The sequence below is a fragment of the Drosophila erecta genome, unplaced genomic scaffold (genome assembly GCF_003286155.1).
Source record: "Drosophila erecta strain 14021-0224.00,06,07 unplaced genomic scaffold, DereRS2 tig00000000-arrow-pilon, whole genome shotgun sequence".
NCBI classification, from domain to species: Eukaryota; Metazoa; Arthropoda; class Insecta; order Diptera; family Drosophilidae; genus Drosophila; species Drosophila erecta.
In genome coordinates this window covers 15,952,928-15,978,011 of record NW_020825194.1, presented here as the reverse complement: position 1 = coordinate 15,978,011, position 25,084 = coordinate 15,952,928, and the positions used below count along the sequence as shown (strand labels likewise).

The following is a 25,084-nucleotide window of genomic DNA, read 5'->3' as shown; positions in this document are numbered from 1 at the left end:
ACATCATTACACATTACCTAGCCGGTGGATTTGGCCAGACTTCCGCCTCGAACTCTTCCGCATAGGTGTAACAGTAAACAAGTTAGGGAGCGGACCTCCGAAAAGCACGATTAGCCCCACAGACCCAGCAATTAAAATATGTAAATGGAAACAAAGCCAAACAAAAAGGCCAATGCTGCGCGAAAAAACGACGCCAACAGAATCGCCGCCAACCTCGCGTTTGTCTTTGCTGCAAATGAAGAGATGAAGTCGAGACCGCATTGGAGCTATGACGGCAAAGAAATATCCGGCAGTACTTGGAATACCCTCTCTATAGGACGGGAATACTCTGTTTGCTGTACGGCGATTTTAAGTATGGCCTATTAAGTGCCGTTTAATGGGAACGTCCGCTGATTTGGTCGAGGTCTCCAGTAACCTATACCCGATTACACCCGAATCTTCAGAGGTAGTTTACCAAAATCTCCAGATAATCTCTTGTGTTTCAAATAAACTACAGAGATAAACGTAGTTATAAGCAGGTTAGAAGCAGGTAAGGCCCATGACCCAAAACGGATATAATAAAATACAAATTTTTTTTTTTTTAAATAATCAAAACTATGATAACTGATATTTTATTCAACAATATATAAAAAAATAATAACTCATAAAATTTGCACCACAGGTTAATGGGTTTCTAAGTAAAATATAAAGTCTTACGGAATTTGAGCACAGTAGTTACTTTGAAAATGTTGTTATTTTAAGTTCAAAGTCGAATAGAAAAGTAAGAGTACTTAACACGGAAGACAAATTAAAAATAATGTTTCAAAATGATATGCAATAAAAACAGCATACAAGTCACAGCACCTCTTCGATTAGAGCAGTGAAAAAGTGAACCCCGAAATCGATTTGCTGTCTCGACTTCGACTTCAGCGTCTTCGGCTGGCTGATTAAACATCAGGAAATACAAAATGCTAAGCAGGCAAAGGCAAATTGTAACAGGGCCCAAAGTCAGGCGCAAAGCAAACGAGTTCTCAGGCCAAAGTCAAAAGCTATTGATAAGCGGCCAAAACTCGTTCGCATTTCGACCGTTTTCGTGAGCTTTTCGTTGGTGGCGGGCAGTGGTGGGGGTTGAAGCCAGATAGCCCCATTGACTGATTATTGCTATTAATGCGAATGCGGTGGTCTCTTGCTGGTTTTTTGCCATTTGCATTGACATTGACTTTGACCGAGAAATTATAAATCGAAGCCAATGTGACGCATACGTGCGACTACTTGGTTGCGTTCGTGCGGCGGTTGGTTTAAATGCAAATGCACTTTAAGGACTGTTCTTTATTGCTTTAATCGGTCCTCTACAATGTGGCAATGATTAGCATGCAGTCGGCCATTGAATTTATATAGTATTTCGAAAATGTATTGTCTCGTGCATGAAGAATATGCAGCCCAAAAATCTCAGGGAGTACTTGAAGCCATAATTATCACCCTGGACACACTCGCTTGACCACCGACCCACCAAGCCACCCACTAAGCCACCGAACCAACCGATCCACCCACCGTAGACATTCGACATTCAGTCATTGGGTCAAAGCCAACCGATCGTTCAAGTTCAAGCCCCCGAAAAGAGATTAGAAAATTACTGAAGACTCAAGACTAGATCAAAAAACGACATTGACCGTCATGTCATGGCACCGGCACACAATTAATATTAGAAAACTTTAGGGACATTAGCAGAGATTTTGATTGGTTTATTAGCAATTTTTGGCATGTCAAGAGGGGCAAAACTTCTGCCCGTCCAAAGAAAAAATCCGAACCGATTCGAACCGACCGGAGATCTTCGCATTTCGTTATTGTCTTCTATTTCCTGGTTGGCTCTGCTTCGCTGCCGACTATTTGGCATTATCATGAATTAATTGTTGCATATTATAGCGGCAAGCATTGACCTCAATAGAGAGATTTGATAAACACTACATACGTGAAGCAGAACGCGTAAGTAGATGCGAACTTAAAGCCAATAACTTTTATTGGATTTTTTCTCTAATGGATTCATATGTGTGCTCATTAGAAGCGGATCGGTAAACAAGATTAGATTCGAGCTTCCTTAGGTAGACAGACCATCATTTGTGCCCAGAGAGCGGAGTGTTATAGAACTTGGAAGCTGGAGCTTATGAGGCTAGAGTGTATAAGCAATTTTATTGTTGCCTGGTTGCACATTCATTTATTTGTTCTTCTGGAAATACTCAGCGCTACATTTTTTGATTCAATGATTCGGCGCAAATTGTTATTAATGATGTGTTCGCTTTGATTTCAAACTTTAGTGCTCTGGCTAGATCTTAACCAATTGATATAAGTTTACAGCAATAAAGCCATTTTATATAAAAATGTGGAGTTCTAATGAAAATAAGTTTTGTACTCCCCCGAAATTAAGTCATATCAAGGATTAGCTGAAGCTGGTTTTTAACGATCTCTTCTGAAACTTAATACACTAACTATCATATTGATTAAAAAGTTGGTCACTAATCTAACTAAGTCTTTATTAACAGAAGCTTATGAATTGTCATTTCATTTTTTAATATTCATAATACTTACTTCATTGTTTATTACTCCATTTTATATTAAATGTAAGCTTATTTTCGATTAAAGTAAAATAAAGGTCCTACCTTGAGTTCTCTTAATATGGTGTATTATTTTTACAATATTTTTAATATTTACTTTCCTATACATGTAGTAACATTAAAAATGAACGCTAATAAAAAATGTGATTTATTGAAAAGACATACGACCTTGTAATTCAAAACTTGAATAAATTAAATATTGAAATATCCGTTAAGTTACGGTATTTAATAGGGCTAACATACGCTCTAGTATATTACCACGGGACTGTGCAGTATATTTTAACGGGCAAGCAACGGTCACACTGGTGCACTATCTTGAGATTGGATTCAATCCACTTTTTACGCAAAATCCCATTGTGTATTGTTTAATTTGGCGCCACCCCCTTCACCTACCGAAATCCAATGTTGACATGGCTACGGGTCGGATAACCGCCTGCATTTAGTTCCCAGCCAGCGACAAGCAATGACTGTTTGGGGAATAGAAGCCATCACACTGAACGGATCGGCGGCAAGGGAAAGTTTGGAGTACCTTCCGGGAAAAGCTGCAATTTTGGTGATTCCAGAGGCGGGAGCCATGAACTCTGTGGAGCGCTACCGGCAGGAGTGGCAGGTGCTGCTGCAAAACCTCGATGCGGACCCGGAAAGTCTCCGGCAGTCGGCATTTGCCGGGGATCTCAAGATGTCAAAATTCCGCAGCGTTCACTGGGCTCTCCTACTGCGCGTCCTGACCTCGGAGCACCGGAGCTGGGCTAGCCAGCGACTGCAGCAGCGAGTGAGGTACGACAAGTTCCGGGCGGACTATGTCCGCAATCCCCACCAACTGGCCGTAGACTGTAACGATGATCCGTTGTCGCAGTCGACGCAAAGCGTATGGAATCAATACTTCAGTGACCAGGAGCTCTTCGCCGTCATCCGGCAGGATGTGGTGCGCACTTTTCCGGGCGTGGACTTTTTCCGAAAGCCTCTGGTGCAGAACGCAATGGTCAACATACTCTTCTACTACGCCAGGGAGCATCCGTACATGTGCTACCGGCAGGGCATGCACGAGATCCTGGCTCCCATCATATTTGTGGTCTACAGCGATCACCAGTCCCTACTTCACTTCAGCGAACTGGCCAAGACGGATATCAATCCCACGCTGCTGGACGTGCTGGATCCCGCCTATCTGGAAGCTGATACCTAGTACGTAGTACAATTAACATGTAATCTCTCTATCGTGAATCAATGCGTTTCCCACAGCTCTTTGTTCTCCCGCCTCATGGCCTCCGTGGAGTCGTACTATCGCGTCTCGAATCTGGTCTCCACACCCGGTGGCCACATCGAACAGCGAGTCGAGGTGCGTCGCAGTTTGCGGGTGCAGCAAACAGCCCTTATCGCTACCCATTCCTATTTCAGAGCCCCGGAGACAATGAGACACCGACCGAGGCGGAGGTTATCGGCCAGTTGAACTTCATACGGGACAAAATACTTGCCAAGCAGGATCAGCACTTGCACCACTATCTCCAAAAGATGGAAATCCCGCTGCACATATTCGGCATGTGAGTTGTCAATGAAAAATGGGGGGTTTTAGTTGGAACCTTGGATATAGTTACTGAGCAATGCTTAATGTTTAATCTTAAATCCGGATTGTTTGTTTTCGAAAAGGGAATCACACACAGAAGCTAAATATACTAAACAACTAAAATTAATATTCCAATGAACTAAATTATCTATTTGGTTATTATAGTCGTTGGCTAAGACTTCTCTTTGGACGGGAGTTTATGCTGCTGGACCTGTTGCTGCTGTGGGATGCCATCTTCGCTGATAGCGACCGCTTCGACCTGCCCAACTACATTTTGGTGGCCATGTTGGTGCACATCCGTGATAAACGTGGGTATTCCCTCCTAGAGCCATAGTTTCTAAATAATGGCGTAACTAATATTCATTACAGTGCTTCTTAGTGACTACACCACATCGTTGACATATCTAATGCGCTATCCGAACAATGTAGACGTTCATCTGGTGCTGAGACATGCCCTATTCATGCTTAATCCCAAGCAGTTTGAGTATCCGCCAAACGCCTTCACGTGCGTGTCCTTTACCAATAGTTCTGCGGGCAAGGAAGTGGTTCCTCTTGCGGAACAACGCCCGCGCACCAATTCAGAAACCTCTTCGATGGCCAACAGTGGTAGCCAGGTTGATCGACAGATCACCTTCATGCAGGAGCGCAATGCGGCGGATTCTTCGGCTCTGGCCAAACTGAAAGATACCCATCGAGTTGCTATGGATGGATACTTGGAGAATGTGAGTGTCCTTTAATACTTCGTTATTCGTTTAACAATTCGCTGTTACCATATTTAATATTTTATTAGAGTATATTTAGTTATAACAACAAAACTACTTAACCTAAGCCAATCTTTCGTACATATGGGTGACCCCCATTAATAGAATCTTTTTGTAAGCATTGTTAGTGATAATTTAACATTTACTTTTATGAGAATTACATTGAGTGGCTTATTTGTTTTTAACACGACTTGTCCTTAAGAAATATGTATTTGTATCTGACCCTTGCAGAGTCCAGAGCTACTCCGATTGGAGCTGAAGAATGCCCAAACTGTAATCAAGATAGCGCGAAGCAAGTTGCAGAGTTACCTAAGCACTGTGCGCCATCATGTGGGAAGGCAGGCGAATGGGAGCGAAGAACTCAGTCGGACCCTGGACGGGATTGAAGAGCTATGCAGCTTTCTGGACGTTAAATTTATGTTCCCGCTGCACCAGCGATCGGCGCCCATCGACCAGGCTCTGGAGGCCAATGAGCAGAAACAGCTGAACACTATCAGCATACCGCCAAAGCCATCAACCTCCTTCACTCCCACTGACGAACCTGCTGCTCTCTCTGCAACTGGCGGCTATCAGATGCCCGAGAACGCATTCATGCACAGCTCGATGCGACGGCTCCTCGGGGAACTGCGTGAAATCGAGCTATCCACGATAACGAGCGATGAGAAGCCTGGAAACGCGATGCTCCAAAACGGATTGCCAGCTGCAGAACCACAGCAGCGGCACCAAAACGAATTGAGTTGATCTTAAGATTCACTCCTAACGACTGAAAATGAATTTAGATTTATACAGAGCCGCCACAAAGTGGATGAACCGGAATTAGTAAAGATTATAATTAAAAGACATACAGTTTACTATATTTCGGACTTGAATAAGTCCATAAACCTAACGAATAAATCCAATTTGTAATGTGCTTAATGAAAAAAAAAATATATATAATTTTACTGGTACTGGAATGGTTCCGAAATAAAGTCTTCAAAACATGCAAGTTTCGGAAGCAATAGATTCGTTTTGAAGAGGTCAGTATTCTATGCGCTATCTTGGAAGGAACTCCAATGCTTGTGTACCTCAAAGGAGTGGACAATCTTAATTTCGAATAATTGCTTGCAAATATTCATCTTTAACGTTAAATATATCTGATTGAGGTGAATTTAAATAATGACAATGACAAATACTAAATTTACGTATGATTTGTATTTCCTAGAAGCTCTATGGCCTGCGGTTCTGGTTCACCATTGACCGAAACGTTGTCATTTGACTCCCGTTGCTGTTGGGACCACCCCGCATTATTGGGGTCGATGTCACGCTTCCCTGTGCCTGATTCTGCTGTTGCATTGGCGGCGTCTTGGTAATGGTGATCATCTTGGAGCTGTTGTTATTGTTTACCCGTATCTGCCGGAGCATGGCCAACGTGTTACCATTGCTTAGGTCCACCTGTGGGGTGGATGGTGAATCTGAAGAGCCACCTTGGCTTAGTCGTCCGTTTCCATTGACCAGACTTTGTGTTGTTAGTTTGTCCAGCGGGACACAACGGACGGAGTCCGTTTCGTAGCGGTTGGTCACTTGCATTTGGTTGGAACTTAAGATACGGCGTATATTCTCTGGCAGGTCTTTGTGGCTGCCGTTGATGGTCACTTGGGTAGAGGATGTGCCGCTAGCTGGCTTAATCTGTATGGTTTCAACCTCGTTATTATTGTTCTGCACAGTGTTGTCATCATCCGGGATGGTAATACACGTGTAATGCATATCTACATCAGCATTAGCATGGAGAGTTGAAATAGGAGCCGGAGATGTTGTAACTGGGGTAACCGAAGCTGGAGAAGACAATGTCGAGGATGCCGACACTGCATGCATGGGCGCTGTCGCATTTCTCTGCATGGCGCGAAGCTCCAAGCCACAAACGAGCTGCATGATTTTGGACTTTCCCTCTGCGGCTAAATCCGGCGGCAGGGATTTCATGGTCGGCGCAATGCTATCAAAAAATAGATCCAGTACATGTCGAGGTTCCGGTGGCTTACCCGGTGTCACTGTTACCGATGACGTCGCCTGCGCCGTGGACTCGTTGTGTGCGGTTGCCTCCCGCTCCAAAGTCCGCAAGCGCGAAACAATATCAAACGACGAGCATATCATGTCTCTGGCCATGTCCATATGGGAGCGTTCCTCCTGGCGTTTACCCATTGAGTCGCGAAGGGCGCGTATTATGCGACGAACCTCCATTGAGCGTCGGGATCGCTTCGCCAGCGGTTCCGCGGTGCTGCCATCGGATCTAAGTAGTCATAATGAGAGTGGTTATTAGTAATGCTCAATGGAGAGATTTGAAATCTTAAACTCACCGAACGCTCATATCGTTTTCGCTCTCCTTGTCCAATCCAAACTCCTGCCTCTCCGCATCAACAGTGGAAGTGGTACTAACTGATGGTGCATTGGCGGCAGCGGCGGCATTGTCTCTGTGCCGCTCCAGATTTTCGGCGTGCTTGCGCGAAGCATCGTGCTGGCGCAGGTAAAATACCTTGATCGGCAGTCGGGTATCACAAACACGGCAGTGGCAGTGGTTCTCGTCAGTGGCATCGGGATCCAACCAATTGTACTTGGCTTGCAGCTCTGCCATAGCCGCTTTCTGTCTAGCCTCGCCGCTGGCCAAAGCCGAAGCTGTGGCCACAACAGTGGAAATTTCACCTGAGTTTTTGTTCGATGTTTTCAAAGTATTGCCACCATTGCGCTTTCGATCAATGCGAAGGCGTATGTGCCGGGAAGTCCTCTGGTGCTTGGATGCCCACTTGGATGTTGGTAGGTAGAGGGACACTTCGCAGAGCTTGCACCAGGCATAGTTTCCACGCTGCTCATTCTTTTTGTAGGAGAGCCACGGGAATCGGCCCTTCCACACCATTACCTTGCCCTTCATGGTGGCCGGAATGGGCTTGACGAATAGCTTATTAGCCGTTCGAGCAGTCTTTCTTGCCTGCACGGTGCCCGAATCGGAGTTGCTTTGCGCATCCTCTTCTACGTCCTCCTCTTCTTCTTCTTCTTCCCCATCTTCCTCGTCCTGTTCCTGTGATTCTTCATCATCGTCCCGTTTATTTCTAGTTGGCGCGCTTGTGCCCTGGGGTAGTTTGGCTTGCCGCACCTTAAACTGCTTCACCAGCTTTACATGCCGGGCACTAAACTCATGCCGCGCCTTTGCCGATTCGTTGTGGAAACGCACGCGGCAGAATTTGCAAATCTGAGTCTTTCGGTCCTTGGAATAGCACAGCCACGGGTAAAAACGTAAACCAGCGCGAACTTTGGCCTTTCTTGGCTCGATAGCAAAACTATAAGAAATTATAAAACTATTGTTAATAAAGATAAACATTGCAAATAATATATTATAAACCACATACCCTTTTCCGGATTTTAGGGTCTCGGACCAATTGTCATCGTCGTTATCTTCGATGCCCTCGCTCTCCGATCGACCTGGATCACTTACGGCCACATCCTCTTCCTCCTTGTCATCGCACTCGTCTTTTTCGCCGTCTTTGCCAACAGCCAACCCAACTTCGATGGCTGCCTTGGCGGTGGCTACAGCCAAGGTATGCTTCTCGGAGTTCTCGTGGTTCTTGCGCTTGATCTCCGAGTTTCCATACATGAATCGCTTGCGACAGACGCTGCAGTACGCAATACTGGGGTCTTCGGGATCGGCAATCAACCAAGGATGCAAGTCGGCGAACATGGCCCAAATGCCACGAATATCAGAAGAGCTAAAGCCCATAAAGTGGAAGAAGTTCAAGAAAAGGAATACGTTTTTTGTAGGACAATACTCACGCCTTCTCAGCGGGTGCCAATAGATTATGGCAATGAACTCTGGTTTTACAATGCCGCAGGAAGCTGGTAATCGCCATTGTGCAGTCGCAGAGCGTACATCGACATTGCTGTGGATTGGTGTCCGAAATCAGCTCGCACCACTTGCTAGGGTCGTCGCCCGAGCCTACCTCGCCGTTCATCATAACCACAGTGGTGTCCTGAGCATCCTCCGCATCAGCTTCTGGTTCAGATTCCTTCTCCTTCGCTTGCTGGTCTTCATCGTCGCAGCCAGCGGTCTCGCTGTTGCTTTTGCTTCTTTTTCGCTTCCGGCTCCGCTTATCGGAATCCAGGTTGCGGAGGGCTTCCATGTGACCTTTGGTAGTCTCGTGGCGCTTTCGCAAATAGACAAACTCCACGTTCATTCGCACGCTGCAGATGCGACATGTGCCGATGGTCCCTGTAGGGTGGGAACGTTCTAGCCAAGGATGCCAACGGAGCCAGCGTAGCCAGTTGAAGTTGTTAAAGGCCTCGGTCTCGGACACTCGCTTCTGCTTCATGGCAGCCACATAGCTCTTGGTGCCAAATTCGTGTTTGACCTCGTTGTCACTGGTTCTAAGGAAAATTGGGAGTTAGTAAATGTTCTTAAAATCGCGATGGTCTTAATAAGATGTTGAAATTTCCTGACCACTATTATTTTTGAAAAAAAATAAAATAAAGAAGTGTTTTTAAAGGTACAATTTTCCTTACAATGTGAGTCGAACTACTTTCATTGCAAGTAGGAAGTGTAATGCATGTAAAATATATTCTGAAACGCGAGTTATCGAGCTTATCGTGCACCATGTTCTTTGTGTCAAGCAATTGGGACACATTGGTTAATTAATGCAGATTTGGTTGTACTTGGACCCGTTTTTTTTATCACAATACAGTGGGATTTCAAACAACCCTTTCCAAAGTGAAAGGCATTTCACAGAGTTGAGCTTTTACTTCAACTCGCAGGTTAATAAACTCAACAGGTTGTGCCCTTGATTTTTCATATACTTTTAATACGATTAATACGACGGTAATACGATTGTTATAATTGAGCCAGCATATTTCTGTAATCTTCATAACTGATACTCACGCTCCTCGAGTTTGCTCTTCGCTTTTCTTGAATGCCAGGTAGTTGCACTCGCGTTCCTGGTGATAGAGCGACATGTTGTGCTGCTGGATGTGTCTGGAGCGGTTGTTAACGTTGATGCTCATGTTGCAGTAAAGGCAGAAGGCCATGGTGCCATCGGTGGGCTCGTGTAGGATCCAGGGCCAACGCTTCATCCAGAGGAGCCAGCGCTGTGCGCGGGGCATCTTGCGGCGCATTGATCCGTTAACGCCACCGCCATTGCTACTTTCGTCATCGTCGTCGTCATCCTGGCTGTCTCCCGGATCATGGTTGTCAATCCTCTCTAGTAGGCCCATAGGATCGTGGTACGAGTGGTTGCTTTCCGCATCGCTAGAGGGTTCAGTTTTGGTTGACATGGTATCGGGGTCCCGTTCCTGGTCTTCCAGGAGGGGATCCTCGCTAGCCTGTTTGTCGTCTGGGTTATTTAGAGCGGACTGTAGCTCGGCCACTAATGGAGCATTTTCGTCGTCCATGATGTCCTCGATATCCGCGTCATCGGGCATCGAGTGCACGTCCTCCTCCACCACAATGGCCGCGTCCCCCTCGTCATCATCCACCAGGATGACCATGGGGGTCTCCACTTCCTCGGCGGGATCCGGAGCCACCACAGCACCTCCCTCCACGTCCATAATTTTTAGCTCGTGCGTCGCCGACGCCAAAGGTTCGGAATTCGCAGACGCCATTTTGAGCCCGGCGTCGGTGGGAACATCGAAGTTTTTCGCCTGTGCGCTCGTATCCTGCTCCATCGCCAGATGCTCCAGACCGCTGGTTATCCAGGCACTTTGCTCAAATCTTTGTCAGCTGTCGGGCGATCACAGCATGCGTTATAAACCAAAACAAATAAAGATAAGTGCAAGCAAAAACCCGGATTCGCAGTCAAGGCGCTGGCCAATGTGACCGTCCCTCTGCATTAAACCGTCGGGTAAGGACAATATACTAAGAAAGTACTAAATACTTAGATAAATACTTAGAGTAACTTGAAATAGGCACACTTATTTTGAAAGGTCATAAAACGTAGTCTTCCGTCTACTATAAGCGAATTCATATAACTGATGCTCCGAACATTATATATAATAATTTGTTTTGTTGATAAAGCATATGAAAAATGATATGAATTATCTTTGGATACATATGAAGTTGGTTATTTAGAAAAACCAAGTATAAACAAACAACCAGAATGGGTGACAACTCTTACAGCAAGAGTGAAACTGGCTATGTGGTATTGCTGTGCTAGTGCGCTACGGTCATACCGCACTAGATTTTGTTTATATTTTGGAAAAGAACTGTCCAAATGTCAAACCTTCAGTTAACTCAAGAAAAACTGTGAGTATAGCAAAGTAAGAAACCAACAACTATAGCTTTCTGACTATATATTCCACCAGAGATGCCCTACGCTCCGAATACAGGCCACGCCGGCCCTGCGCCCTACTGAAATATCCTCGACCTAAGACGAAGCCAGAGTACCAGGCGATATATCCCTGGTTGCTCCCGGATGAGACAGATCCGCACTTTGTGTTCTGCGCGGTGTGCGAGTGCAGGCTCAGCTGCAAGAGATCTGACCTAGGAAAGCACGAGGGCAGCATCAAGCACTCGGAAAATGCACAGAGAAAAGCATTGCCCGCCAAGGCAAACAATACGGACTTAGATGGCTCCAGTTCCTGTGCGATGAAGTGGGAGGACACCGAGGACGAAGAGGGTCTGCTACAATACGCAACTGATCCTCAAGACGACGAGACAGAGGAGGATGAGGGAGAACTGGACGAAACCGATGGGGACTGCGAGGACGATGAGGAGCAGGCTCAAGAACTGGATGCACAGAATGATCTCGAAACGGAGCCCGCCATTAAGCAGCAGCGCCGTAGCTCGGAGACTGACTCACAGAATTCCGGCATGCTGGATTATTTGCCACTACATGTGACCATTAACGAGTTGCCTCAAAGTCTTCCGTCCACTGGCTCCTCCTATCCCATTTCCTCCACAACAGCAGCAGTAGCTCCGCCATGCAGAATCACCATTAAGAAAATTCCAGCGCCCAGTACTCCACCCAGTGGGATGTGCCAAGCCCAGGAGATCAATTCCAAGGCCACCATAACGCCTATACACACCACGCCCTCCTACGCAGCCCGCCAGCTGCAATCCTATCAACTGCAACCAGTGTCCCCTGTAACGCCACCGCGTGACTCCTTTGAGCTGTTCTTCGACAGCATATGCGCCACCGTCAAAAACTTGCCGCCCAAACTGGCCACCGAGGGCAAGATCCGGGTGATGCAGCTCATTGGTGAGCTCGAGTTGCGTGCTCTTTGCGAACAGGACGGGTTTTCTCAGGCCGCCGTACTTCCGGATCTCGCGGGAAACTCAGTATCCGGAGCAGCTGAAGCCCCGGGCAGTGGTCAGCAGAATGCCACAGTGGCCTCCACCACCAAATAAATTAACCCGGACTTTGGAATCGGTTCCAAACCGTGCTCAATATGGCAATTAGAATATCTAGTGTTTTCATTTTTAAATTTTGTTAACTGATTTTCATTAATAAAGCTATTTATTAGTTGTTGTAGTGCTTGAAAACGGATTAATTCTTTAAATTTACATGTTTTTATTCTATGAAATTGTTTCATTACATTTCTTCGTTTTAGAAATGGAATGGCCTAACAAATGTATTTAAAAACAGCTATATACAAATTATTTGCTTTGCTTTAATATTTAACTGATTGAATCTTTTCGAAAAGTGTTTTCCTTTCTGACTATATAAATAGCTAAAGAGCTTAATCAATGGAAAACACTTCTTGAGTGGGGGTAACTATAGTGATTTACTTATTATGAATGATGCAAAAGCGGAATCACTGGCTCTGATAAAGGGTAAATATTACGCATGTATACCAAGTATAAAAAAGGTATGATAAATTGCTTATCGCGTGATACTTGAATGTATGTTCTGTACGTAAAGATAGTAAAAATCACTCCATCAGGTTAATTTCTCAAGTGTAATAAAGTGTAACAAATAAACGCAATGTAATATCAGATTCAATCAATCAAAAAAATCGGTAATTATTAGTATAAGTTAATAAATCTTTATTTGTAAAATTGTAAAAAATGATTGAAAACAAGAGTTATCAGTAAGGCACTTAGTTTATTGATATTGGAGAAGGCTCCCCCTTAGAATGCTTGTTTGCCCTCCAACATGGCTTTCCCGCAATAGAACGGAAACTGGACTCCCTGGAGCAGAATGTCCGATATGCCCTGCGAAAGTAACGAAACAAGTCGGTTAGCAATGTTATTGAAGGCAATAGGTGTAGGTGACTGAACATATCGGGGCCAGTCATCGGCGCTGCCCATAAGCTCCGGTTGCGGGTCTGATAAGTTCCCGAAATGAGTAATGGGTTAAACATCTTAACGGCCCGATAAGGAAAGTGCCTCATGCCACTAGCAGGTAAAGTAATTGACTCACTCCTCATATAAATTCATCTGCTCCCCAAAAAAACCAAAAAAGCCTACATATATGGTTTATAAGCCCACTTACCGTCAAGGCGGGAATGCAGGAGGCGAATGCGTAAACCCAGATGTAGAAAAAGGCGCAGAAGAATGCCACAAAGAAGGAGACGAACCAGAAGACCAACAGCCAGAAGATGAACCACAGTGGATTGGGCATCGTGATGAGTGGTGTTGTTTGTGTAGAGCGATTTCAGCTGTGCGATAAGATAAACACAAGGGATCTTATTTAGTGGGTGTTCAGAAAAAAAATTAAGCTTATCAGTTGCCTGCTAAATAGAGCAGATCTCAAGTCTTGGAACTCGGTCGATCATAAAACTAACTTTTGATCTTCGCTTCATTTTATTAACCAAAACACTTGTCATTTACTTGATACGTGCTCTAAAGTGTGACTTCATAAAAATTTTAATAATCTAACAAATTAAACCTTACATTTTGGAAAGACACGTTTCCGATAAGCCTAACGTGATTAAAAGAGCTTCTAAAACGTCACTTCTATTTCTAAATCTTAGTTTCTATCGCTGTATCAACGTTCCAATTTGAGATAGTGAACGTCAAGTTATTCGGGCAAGTAAATCCTTCAGTAAACCCCATTTGTGTTTGAATACCACGCTCATTTATAAATAGTTTTAAGTCATTTGCAATTTAAAATTTTATATTATATAATTATACCTTGATAAGCACAAAAACTAAAGTTTGCGTTTCAGTTAATATCTTCCTTTATAAGAAAATTATGAAATATTAGGCTTTCACCTAACAATACTTTTTAACATTCAGAGAATATTGTTAAAATATGCATTCACTCAGGTTTTATCCACAAAAATGCATTTCAATGGCTTTCTTCTGCATTTAGATTTCACTTTTGAGTCGTGACAAACATACTAACGACCGATTTGGCTCGGTTTTGGGACTGAATTTAGAAACACTGACGTCAAAACTAATTGTGACCAAACTAAGGCACCTGGCAAAGTATAAGGTCAAGACCTCGACCGCCGATTTCGTGCCGAATTCCTCGATCAAGTGGTGATTATAGTACTCTCAAAACAAATGTCGTCATTATGCAAATCACACCGCTAGTAAGCACTGCACTTGGCGGGGTGTGTCGTCTTAAGTCATCGCCCACCTTAAGTCATCATAAAAACAATTGCAGATCGCCGACAAACCGGTTGGCAAAATTTGCACACGGAGAAATTCGGATTAATTAGACCAGCCGCATCTGAAGTATGTGACAATTAATAGGCGTACGCCAACCATGCGTAAGTACTTTATAAATACTTTTTACCAAAAACCCAAATACGTGGGTGCGTATTTAAGATCGAAAACAACCCAACAGCCGAATGCAAGAGAGCCAAAGCAAACAATAACAAACCAAGTAGTAGATCGGATCGGAGGTCGACGTCCGGCGGATTCGAGAATGGAATGAAGACTGAGAAGCGCAAACCGGCGCAACAAGTTGCATGCCCACTGCAGGCAGGGTTGTCACCTGTCGCACTGCGATGCTCAGTTTCAAAGGAAAGCTTCGCGAAATAGCTTTTGGCAGCGAGGTCCGATTTAAAAGTGCAGCAAAGTAATATAATAAGAGAGAATTTTTATAACTAATTTATTCGAAAAGTTGTCGAAACTTAAAAGGCAATTGCTCCTTTGAAATTAAATCAGTTAAAAAAAAAAACATTCCAATAGTTAATATAACTAAACAAGCAGCGTAAGGCAAATATTAATATAAATTTGTAAGGGCTTAGACTTCATTAATACACCTGTTATACAAAAGTACTAATTTTAGTACATCTGCCAATATCATATGCTTATGTTTTGATTCAATCAATACAATTATTAAATTTCATTTTCGTTCCCAATTCCTACAGTAGCAATACTAGCAAGAAAGCAAGCAAAAACCGTTAAAGTTCGCACACATTGTGAATACCCTTATCAGCGAAACTTATCAGTCGAATGTTTGGCCATTCCGTTTATGCCTTTTAGCGCTTATCTTAGCCACTGCCGCATTCGGTTTCCCGGCCAGCAATCAATCGAAGCTAAGAATAAAAACTTGGCCAGCCTCAGCTTCGTTTTGGAAAAGCTCTTCGTGCCGCAGGAAGAATTTCCATCGGACCAGCCGAAAATGCTAAACTGTTATACCTCCTCGTTTCTCGCAGCGGCTGTGTGTGCGCACAGCTGAAGGCTAAAAGCTTTATGCGGCTGCTTGTCAATGTTTTCATATCAAATTTCCTATAATATGACCACCCCCCCTTTCCCCTTTTATATGATGGTGTGTGTGTGGGCAAAAAGTTGTTCATCCCGGACGCCGACGCCGCATTTTGCAGCTGTTGTTGTGGTCGGCTGCTGTTTTCTTCGTTTCTCCGCATTCTGCTGCGAGTCGTAGGTCACGCTGGTTCCGATTTTCGTTCGGTTGAGCTCAACAATAAAATGTAAAAAGTGTATATATACAAAAAAATAATAATAATTCAAATACGTGTACTAATCGAAAATATTCCAGACTCTTATCGACTTAAAAGGAGTTTTAAATCATTGTCCAAATCTGAAGCATACTTTTCGGCTCAAATCAGCTGCCTTTTGACGTGTGTGTGTGTGTGTGTGTTTGAGAGAGCAAAAGAGCGAGAGCTGAATGTGTGTGTGTTAAAAGTGTGCGATCGATTTTCGGTTGTCCCACAAAAACAAACAGAAACAAAAATATAAAAAAAAAAAAATAAAAAATATTTAAAACTCATTAAGAACTATCAACAATTAAACAACAATATTTGCTTAGCTGGAGAGTCTTTCAAATAAACAAACGAAGCGGCCACTTGAGATAATGAAATTTGGTATGGCTCGCTAGAGCAACAACAAATGCGGCAAAATGTCGCAGAAAAAGTTTCCGATTTTGATTGCGAACAAAAACAAGCTAAAGCTTCAGGCCAAAAATAAAGAGAGAGAGAGAGAGAGAGTGATGGTATAACAGTCGCTCAAAAGCTACAGGAGAGAAAGTGAGAGAGTGAAAGCGTAGTCCCGCTGTTTTGGCGAGAGATAAAGAGCGGAAAAGCAGTGTCCGTTTTTCCGCGCTTATAGCATGTGTGAGCCTCTGTGTGTGTGTGCTTTCGAACAGTTTAAAGTACGCATTGCGATGCCTTTTGGCTTCAGTTTAGCTAGAGACATCGTCGTGTTTTGAACGGCTGACACAGTTTCGGAGTTCAGCGGATCGAGCGGACTACGCCACACTAGTATTCAATTCAGTGCGCAAAAAAAGCCAAAAAGGAAACCAGAACGACTTTTAAAATAGGCAAGATTAAAGGAGGCAGACCATACATCTTTAAAGGGAAACCCCATACCCTTTCTGTCTTTAAGCCAGTTCTTTCAAACAAAAACACACATACACATACCCTGGCATGCATATGGCATAACATGGCCAATAAAGGATATTCATTAGTCAGATTCTGTGTGTGATAAAGTGCAGTTTTGGTGCAAAAATCAAGTATTCAATGCAAGCAGCCTGCAATTTATTTACAGCTTGGAAAATTGGAAAATCGGAGAGTTGGAGAAGTTTTAAACATTAAACATAAACAGAGTCATGTAGTGAGCGACCGAGGGCAGCATTTTAAGCGCACAAAAAGGTGAGTGAGTTATCTTTAGAAAAATAAATATTTTTAGGTGATAATTGCATTGCAGAAGATTAGTTTTAAATATTTAAATCTTAAGTTTATGATTTTTTCATTTTACTATTAAAATTAATATTTTTCTATTAAGAGATCAATAAATCATCCCTGGAGAATTTTTATTTCCTATTTAAAATGATGTTTTGCTATTGTGTCCATCTTAACAAGTGGCTTTATTAACAATAAAACTCATGTCATTACAATAATGATGGAGAAAACAAAACAAAGTGGAACCTCCCCTCAGGGGCATTGTTTTGGTTGTGGAATTTCTTCTTCGATTTTAGCATTTAACGATTTTTGATGAGCTCAGTGATCCGTGAGGTCTTCAGCACACACACATACACGCAGAAAGGGAGAGAGATAAAGGGAGAACGACAGGATACCCCGGGAAATACGAGAGAGTCTTACAAATTCATAATTTGTCTGTTTACATACAAGGATCTGGTCACTGTATTGGTGGTTTATCGAGTGGCGGTGCCTCAATGTCCACCCGCTTGCCCCACCTACCCACCTCCCCCCAGTCCCCTCCGCCCTTAATTTCGCTGAACGAAAGCGAAATTATTTTTTTATTTGTGGGGCATGTAGGCTCCATAACTTCCGCTCGGTCGGCTCACGCGCACACCTGTACCCACTCTCATACAAAAACTTATACACACTTTTTGGCAACTCACATCGGGGGCGAGCACATTTAAAATTCTGATGAAAAGACACTTTTACTTTATTCTTTCACTCGCCGCCACACAGGAAAAAAGCATGTGAGTGTCATTTCCTTGCTGTCTTCAAAAGTGGTCCATGTCACATTTACGAGCTCCTCTTATAAAGTAAAAGGGTACATTGTACTTGAAAAAGCATGCGTTCATTCACCATTAAGTATACAAAATCTACACAACCATAAACAAAAGCATTACAAATTCTGAATGCTAGGCAGAATTTAGCCTGCCACTTTTTTCAGTGCATTGGGCATCGCATTTTTCACTTCTTTCGAGTATTGTGTGCTCGAGTGCGTGAGTGCGCTTAATTCTCGTGTGTGTGTAAATATTTTGCTTGATAAACGCTCGACGACGCACACACACCCTCGTCTGTCCTCCCAGTCGCCCACATATCGCGTAATTCAACTGTCGATTTATCACACTTAACCCGAACACACACTATACAGATAGTATGGTATACTATATATACTATCCACCATAATCCGCACATTTCATGCAGCATCATCATCATCATCCCATGATCATCGCGTCATCATCAACCGGCGGCTTATTAGGTACAAACGCTGATTAGTTGTTCAGTTTCGTGCGATTGCGTGCTGGGCTCAGATTCGGTCCTATTCCGTATTTTGTTTTTGTTTATTATTTTATATACATTTTTTTCAGGATGGGGGACAGTTTACGTACCACCGCCAAAGATACATCTGTATCTATGTATCCATGGGAGCATACAAGTGCGACCAACTAGTTTGCTGGGCTTTGGGTGTCTGATATGGTTATGGTTTCTTTTTTATGGGTCTGTGAACTGCATTCTTGATTGAGATTTATGTTGCATATATGCGCTTTTATTACACAATTGTTGTATATTTTGTTACACGTTTTTGTTCACCATCTACCCGAATGTTAGTTCGCTTTGATTGTAAATTAAATAAAAACAATTTTTCATTCCGTATATTCGTGCCCAACGGACAGTTTTATTCTTGGTTTTTAATTTATTTGTGTTGCTCGAATTATAAATAGTTGGTTTGCCTGTTTTTGCAAATCACTATTTTCGTTAGCTCAATTCATTCTTTATACACAGGTTTATCGAAATAACGTGTATTTTCAATTTGACTATGTGGCTTTACATTTTTTTACTGGGAATGCAAAATGTTCTTCCTAGCTTACATGTTGTGCGATTTTTACTGTATAAGCTCTTAACACGGAAATAGACAAAAGCTGGAAAATGTGTATATATATTAAATATTGACATGATAACAAAAAACATTTTTAATTCCTTGAGGCTATCTTATTTTATCAAATGGCTGCCACACACCTAAAAAATTATTCAATAATAAAAATGTGTGATTTTATTTATAATAACGAGAATTATAATGGACGCTGGTAAATAAATTTGTTCCTTGATATACTCGTAATTAATTCCGGGCAAACGTTGCACTTTCCAATTCGCAATCAGCCATTGTTTAACAATTCAAAAGCGCATTTAATGACCATAAACTCAATTTGTATTTGTTTGCCTCCAGAAATTAAATATAATATAGTCCGCTGCTGCGGACTTCCGTTTATCACTGGTTTACCCATTATCCAACCGAATCCATCAATTCGACGCACAATGCACTCCATTAAGCCGGCATGCATTGCCCCATCGCTTTGGCGGCGGCGAAAGTGCAATTTCCCAGTGCCTCGTACTGAAAATCTGGTATGAGATGTTAAGTTAATTGAATCAGTTGCAAAAAAATGATTGAATCACAAAGGAAACCGCCGGGCGTGGGAACTCCGACACGGTTCTTTGTGTCGAATGCGCGTTCAGAGGGGCTTTGGCAAACATAAAGGCCAAAAAGCTCAAAACACCAAACACACAGAAGGCAAACAAACAAAAAACGAAGGCGCAATGCTTAAAGCGTAAAACACTTGAGAATTGTTTTACACTTTTCCGAATGGCTTGGATTTTCCGCACCCCTGCAATTTATGTTTTGTGTACTTTTAAACACATACTCGTATATATTTGGCGCCCCGTCAAATAATCCGCCGAGCGCTGAAAGCAGAATGTGAAATGCGAAATGGCAGGCAAGATTTTCTTTTTGTCGGCGACCAAGGGATTCGTGTTTTAAGTTTCCCTGCAGTCCGTGGGGAGTGCAACGCTTTTCCGCTTTGCCCCTTTTGCATTCCCATTTCACGGGGAATCGACAAACTCATAAAAGTCTTGGATTCGTGTTCCGAGCGGGCAACACGCGAAAATATGCAAATAAAATTCAATAAAACAATGCGAAGGACAAGCAAACGAGCATAAAAAGGCAGCCATAAAATTGAAACAAAGGGGACAGTTTTATACCCTCGGCTATATGAATATTGAATGACAAGCTAAGGGAAGGCCAGAAAACAATGGTTTTATCATCCGAAGTTTCTTAATCTCAGGAAAGTCCCATTAAGTTAAAAACTTTACAAATTCTGCATAATTCTGTTAGTATTTTTTCATTCACAATATCGCAATATTATAGTATAATAATATTGATTTATCATTTAAAGATGGTTCAATACAGTATTCTTAAGCATTACCATCCTATAATGTATGTATGCATTGACAAAAATTGTCTTTAGATTTAGGTGGTGTTAAAGAAATCATATTACCAGGTCCAAGAGTATAATCTACCTGCCCGGGTATCTCAGAACTGCCCATATCCTGTACAACGCATTCGCGATGGATGGGTATGTTTGCACTCGTACGAGGACAAGCTCTTGGTAAATGGGTCGTTGCTCGTCCGTTAGAGCAGCATTAAAACGCAATTTTATTGCATATCCTCGGGAGCTTTGGGCAGGCCATCATCGTCTTAAGGGTCCGGCGATGACGATGGGCGACGACAGACCCGGGCTTCCGAATTGAGCCCAACCGAACTGAACAGAACAGAACAGAAACTCACGCAACACAAATGGAGGGCAAGAAAACAGCAAAGTACAGACACAAGACCGCAGACAAAAGGCACAAGTATAGGGGGCAAGGGGGAATTGTTTAACATTAGTTTTATGCGATCCTTTTATTTGTCTGTGCCTTGGCTACTTTTATGAGTTTTCCTGCGGTCTCTGCCTTCTGAGCGTTGAGTTTTCCTCTTGGCCATTGCCCGGCGGTAATAATGCGATTTGTTTTCTGCTGCAGTGACTGCGTGCAGTCGCATTGGATTTTATTGCATTTACTACGCAGAATCAGTTGCAGCGAATGCAATTGGGCTAGAAACCAAAACATTAATCCTAAACATGTTCTATATAGCGTTTTCGTTTTCCACTTTTGCAGTTTTCAAAATAAATTAAAATCCATTTTCATACAAATCATCATCAATTACTTAAGTTTTTCTTTTTGCGTTTCTTGAGGTGATTTCTTGGATAAGCCTACACAATGCCAATTACTGCTCGCTTGAAAAATAGTTGTGTAGTATTTTTATAACCCGTTGGGGAGTTAAATGCGCATCAGTATACGGGAAAATAAGCTTCCACTTCCTACGCCATTTTTACAGCAGATAATCACTTATAAGCACATACACACACCCACACACACACACACGCTTTGAGACCGTGACGTGTACTGGGAATAAGCCGATTGATGTGTGTGTCTGTCTGCGTTAGCCAGCGTGTGTGTGTTAGCCCTGCTGCTCTGGGCATTAAAAGTAACCCAGGGTAAAATAAAAGCAAGTGCCAAGTGTGGCGCATGTGCCACTCAAAGGCAAACAAATGCGAAGTTCTGATGTTTCTTGGGGAATACGCGGCGTATGCGCGATTTTAGTGTGATTGTATTCGCCCAGCTTTGCTTGTAAATCGCTCACCGAGGTTTTTGCTGTTGTTATCGCCGGTGCTACCAACTCTGGCTTTGCTTTAACACGCACAGATTAACTTTAAATTGCGCTAGCGATTTGAGAAAACCTCCCGCAGTTTGTAGTTCCAAACATTTTAAATTATTATTCTTGGGATTATCACATAAGCATAACTGGGAAATACGAATTATTTGTTCTCTAAATTATTTTATTAAGTATACTTATAAAACTTTTGCTAAACTACAGAACTTTAATTGGGAACACTTTTTATCAAACAAAGCATATGCAAATAATTGAAACGTTAGAGCATAATCAAATATTATTCATAACTAATGAGATTACAGAATATTTGATTTTAATATAGATTAATTTCTTTTCTTTCTCGATTAAATGCATGTAAACATGTTTGTATGTGGCGTAGAATATAATTTATTAATCAACTTAATTGCATGAGCCAGACTAATTGACAAGCACCGACTCTACATAAATATTAAATAACTTTGTAATTATTTAAAAAAATGACAAGTTATTGATGCAAGGCCCAATTAAAATTCAATTTAATTTCCAACGCGTTTTCCGTTTAATTTTAGCATGTTTTTATTGTTGCTGTCCTGTGATTGGCGTAATTGTTGCTGTGGCTGCAATTTGGCTGATGCCACAAATTGAATAACTCAGGCAAGTGCACACGAGCGCACACGCCCAATATGATATGGTCGGTCCCCAGGCCTCCGATCCACTTTCTATGCCCGGCCAGGCAAGGCTCTGATTATTTGTAATAAGCAGTCCAATTAAAACTCTTACGCTTTTATGAGCATAATTATCGGGGGAGCAACAACGGCTGGGCCTGTTATCATCACAATCATCGCTCGCCCGGCATCAATATTGATTGTTGACGTTGTTTTTGTTGCTCCAGTGATGCGTGTTGTTGCCGTTGGATGCACCGAGTGCATTATGCAGCTTGAATAGCTCAAATTGAGTCAGAGTTGTGGCAGTGTGGCAGGACGCACGGCGCACAGGTCGTATGCGCAACGTGGCCAGGGCGTATAAAGGATGCTGATGACGTTCCTTGCGTTTAATTAACCCGCCTCAGGTGCCTTCTACTGTTCTGCTGGCTGGGTCCCTCGCCCTGGATTTTGTGGTCAGGATATGTTCACCGTACATGCAGTCCTTTATGGCCGTGACGTCACTTGCCAGGCTTTCGCATTGTACTCGTATGCATGGCTGGGACGGTGGATGGCAGATGGATGGTTGCCCTTTGCCAGTGGCGCCCCAAAGGCGAACGCTTTCATTTCTTGCGTCATTTCATATGAAAGCAGCACTCACATTTGACATTTTACAGCATCATCATCAGCATCTGTTCAAAAGGGAAGAAGGGATCGAAAATGACTTGCCATTAGTGACTGGACGTTGAGTATTCATAATCATTGAGTCCATAGAAGCTTATTCTGCCACAGTCCACAGGTCGGATGCTTAATATTCAAGCTGATTATTGATATTTGATTATAATTGCTTAGGATAGTTAAGGTACTTAACTTTATTGCATCAGTTTTATGAAAGCATAGTTGAAAAAAAAAATCGGTTGGTAGCCTGCGTATTCTCGTTCTCTTATGGTTATTTATCTTGTTGTCGCCATCTTTGAGGGTTTTGCATTCTCTCTAGGTTAACGACTCTATATACTTCATAACCAACTGCAAGCTGAAAACACATAAATATGGAGCGAAACAGCCATAAATTCGAGTCGAGACCTGCGGTGCACGTTTTTGGGTCCTGTGCCGCGTACGTGTCCCGGGGACTCCCCAAACTGGCTCAGGTTACTTAATATACAACTTTTGCCCCAAAAACACAAACACTCGCGCACATCGCCTTTCTCGCGTGTGTGTGTATGTGTGCGTGAGTGCTTGTGTGTCGGAGGCAGGAACAGTCAGAAATGGCGGCTTCGCCTGCGTTCAGCTGAGCTGCTGTTGACTGTTGACTTGTCATTCCCCGATTATTGATTTTTTATTTCGGCTTTAAGTGCAGCACACCCACGGGTAAACTGAGCAGACCCAAGACATCGACACCAAGGGCAGGGGCTTGTGTGCTCGAGGGTTAGTGCCGTGTGAGCTGGGAGCCCACCCGAGAGAGATTCGCACATGCCTTGGAGTGCAGGGAGAAAACTATCGACATTAATACGCAATTAAGTAGTTTTGTTTACCAAATATCTCTATTTACTTTTGTTAGGCGGTAAGCTCTTTGCTATAACTAAACTACGAGTTTTGAAATGGGAACCATTTAAGATATTTATCCGCGATTTCTGTATTAAGTTTATTTGAAAACGTTGTATATTTATGGGTCTGGGAATGGAAAAGGAATTGGAATACGAATGGGAAAAGGTCGTGTCCTCCAGGAGGGGAACTGCTCCTGGGATGACGATGACCACGACGACGCGGCTGCGGTGATATCATCAAGGTCAGTCACACGGGCACAGGCGGAGGCAAGTGGAGCGCCAACCTAAATAAGTCGCGCTAAATTGAGCGTCTCAGCGTTAACGAGCCCCGGTGACGGTCGAGAGCCACTAAAGCCAAACTCGTGCCCGGACGTACTGCCGGCGCCACCCACCTCCTGCAGCCCCACGCCCACTTACCACCCACCTACAGCCCACTGCTCCATGGCCCACTCCCCTCTCGGGGGACACTTCAATCGCCGCAGCCGCCACATGCGGCGCCATGCAATAAAAAACTAAGCGCCACTGGCTCTCAGTTTTTTCGCCTCATGCTGTGCAATTTCCACATTTAGTAGGTAGTTTTTCCACACACTCTAACGAGGAATGGAAATTGTGGCACATATCGAAATGAAAATCTTTAATAGTTTTCATATGCCGAATTTAATAACGTGTTGCTTATAGTTTCAGTTGCATGGGTGGTGTAATTTTATTTCAGTCTGAAGGCTACTATTGTACTCAAAAGAAATTAAATGTGTTCTTATCATGCTTAGGTTAAGGAAGCAAAGAATTTTTAAATAATCAAGTCTGGTCTAGAACTAAAATAATCGTTTCAAAATGTAATATAAATTATCTTGAATGAAAAAGGACTTGGTGCTGGTGATTGCCCTGAGTAAAGGATCCTATCATGTAAGATTATTATACCCTAATCCATAACTATATTATTTTGTGACGCTAAAAACAAATTTATATAAATTAGAATGGCCCGATCTTTGAGCAGTTTTGTGTACAGGAAAAATAAGTTCTGGACGCGTTGGTCTTTGAGTTTTCTCCGCCTCTGCCACGCCCAAGCATTTATTTTATAGTTTGCCTGGCGCCAGACATTCGCTTAATGGCTGGTCTAAAGGCCTGTGATCGGAGTCCTGCCGCCTGCCAAATGAAAAGGTCAAATGGTCAGTGAAAACTTGATGATGATTGTGGCTCATTAAAGCAGATGGCCATATTTTTTGGGGTTTAATGGTTGCGCAGCGGTTTATAGACCGGAATAAATTGCACAGAAATGAATTAAGAAAATATTAAGTAAGATTTGCTAAGCGAGATATACCTGATAACGTTCTGGCTTTAATGCTGCCGCTAAAACTGTTCTTAAATTTGATTTTCTTGAAGGCTGACTTTCGTGTGACTGAAATT

The 25,084-nt window shown here is 42.9% G+C and overlaps 5 protein-coding genes across 7 annotated transcripts in view; 3 read left to right on the top strand and 2 right to left on the bottom strand.

Moving 5' to 3' along the window:
* Positions 1-2,866: 2,866 nt before the first annotated feature.
* Positions 2,867-5,862, top strand: LOC6553206 (TBC1 domain family member 5). The gene is made up of 6 exons (XM_001980263.3): positions 2,867-3,770; positions 3,828-3,924; positions 3,984-4,126; positions 4,315-4,457; positions 4,519-4,871; positions 5,142-5,862. The coding sequence occupies exons 1-6, from the start codon at positions 3,052-3,054 to the stop codon at positions 5,649-5,651; spliced, it is 1,965 nt and encodes a 654-aa protein (XP_001980299.1). The 5' UTR covers positions 2,867-3,051; the 3' UTR covers positions 5,652-5,862.
* Positions 5,863-5,899: 37 nt separating this feature from the next.
* On the bottom strand, positions 5,900-10,774 carry LOC6553207 (protein suppressor of variegation 3-7). 2 transcript variants are annotated; one of them, XM_001980264.3, is made up of 5 exons: positions 9,805-10,774; positions 8,706-9,296; positions 8,285-8,641; positions 7,241-8,215; positions 5,900-7,173 (listed from the first exon to the last, which is right to left on the bottom strand). In XM_001980264.3, exons 1-5 carry the CDS (start codon positions 10,584-10,586, stop codon positions 6,117-6,119), a joined length of 3,762 nt encoding a protein of 1,253 aa, XP_001980300.1. In that variant the 5' UTR covers positions 10,587-10,774; the 3' UTR covers positions 5,900-6,116. The 2 variants fall into 2 exon arrangements, with proteins under 2 accessions (XP_001980300.1, XP_015010115.1); XM_015154629.2 differs by having other exon boundaries at positions 8,706-9,290.
* A 255-nt stretch (positions 10,775-11,029) lies between these two features.
* Positions 11,030-12,419, top strand: LOC6553208 (protein suppressor of variegation 3-7). Its single transcript, XM_001980265.3, has 2 exons — positions 11,030-11,163; positions 11,223-12,419. Exons 1-2 carry the CDS (start codon positions 11,132-11,134, stop codon positions 12,265-12,267), a joined length of 1,077 nt encoding a protein of 358 aa, XP_001980301.1. The 5' UTR covers positions 11,030-11,131; the 3' UTR covers positions 12,268-12,419.
* Positions 12,420-12,882: 463 nt separating this feature from the next.
* Positions 12,883-14,772, bottom strand: LOC6553653. 2 transcript variants are annotated; one of them, XM_001980266.3, is made up of 3 exons: positions 14,693-14,772; positions 13,355-13,520; positions 12,883-13,074 (listed from the first exon to the last, which is right to left on the bottom strand). In XM_001980266.3, the coding sequence occupies exons 2-3, from the start codon at positions 13,481-13,483 to the stop codon at positions 12,991-12,993; spliced, it is 213 nt and encodes a 70-aa protein (XP_001980302.1). In that variant the 5' UTR covers positions 13,484-13,520; positions 14,693-14,772; the 3' UTR covers positions 12,883-12,990. The 2 variants fall into 2 exon arrangements, with proteins under 2 accessions (XP_001980302.1, XP_026839781.1); XM_026983980.1 differs by lacking the exon at positions 14,693-14,772 and adding an exon at positions 14,447-14,539.
* Positions 14,773-16,375: 1,603 nt separating this feature from the next.
* LOC6553654 (acetylcholinesterase) overlaps positions 16,376-25,084 on the top strand; it is a 30,871-nt gene continuing 22,162 nt past the window's right edge. Inside the window, exon 1 of the mRNA XM_001980267.3 lies at positions 16,376-16,925. The gene's annotated coding sequence lies outside the window, so the exon portion shown is untranslated. The remainder of the gene's footprint in view (positions 16,926-25,084) is intronic.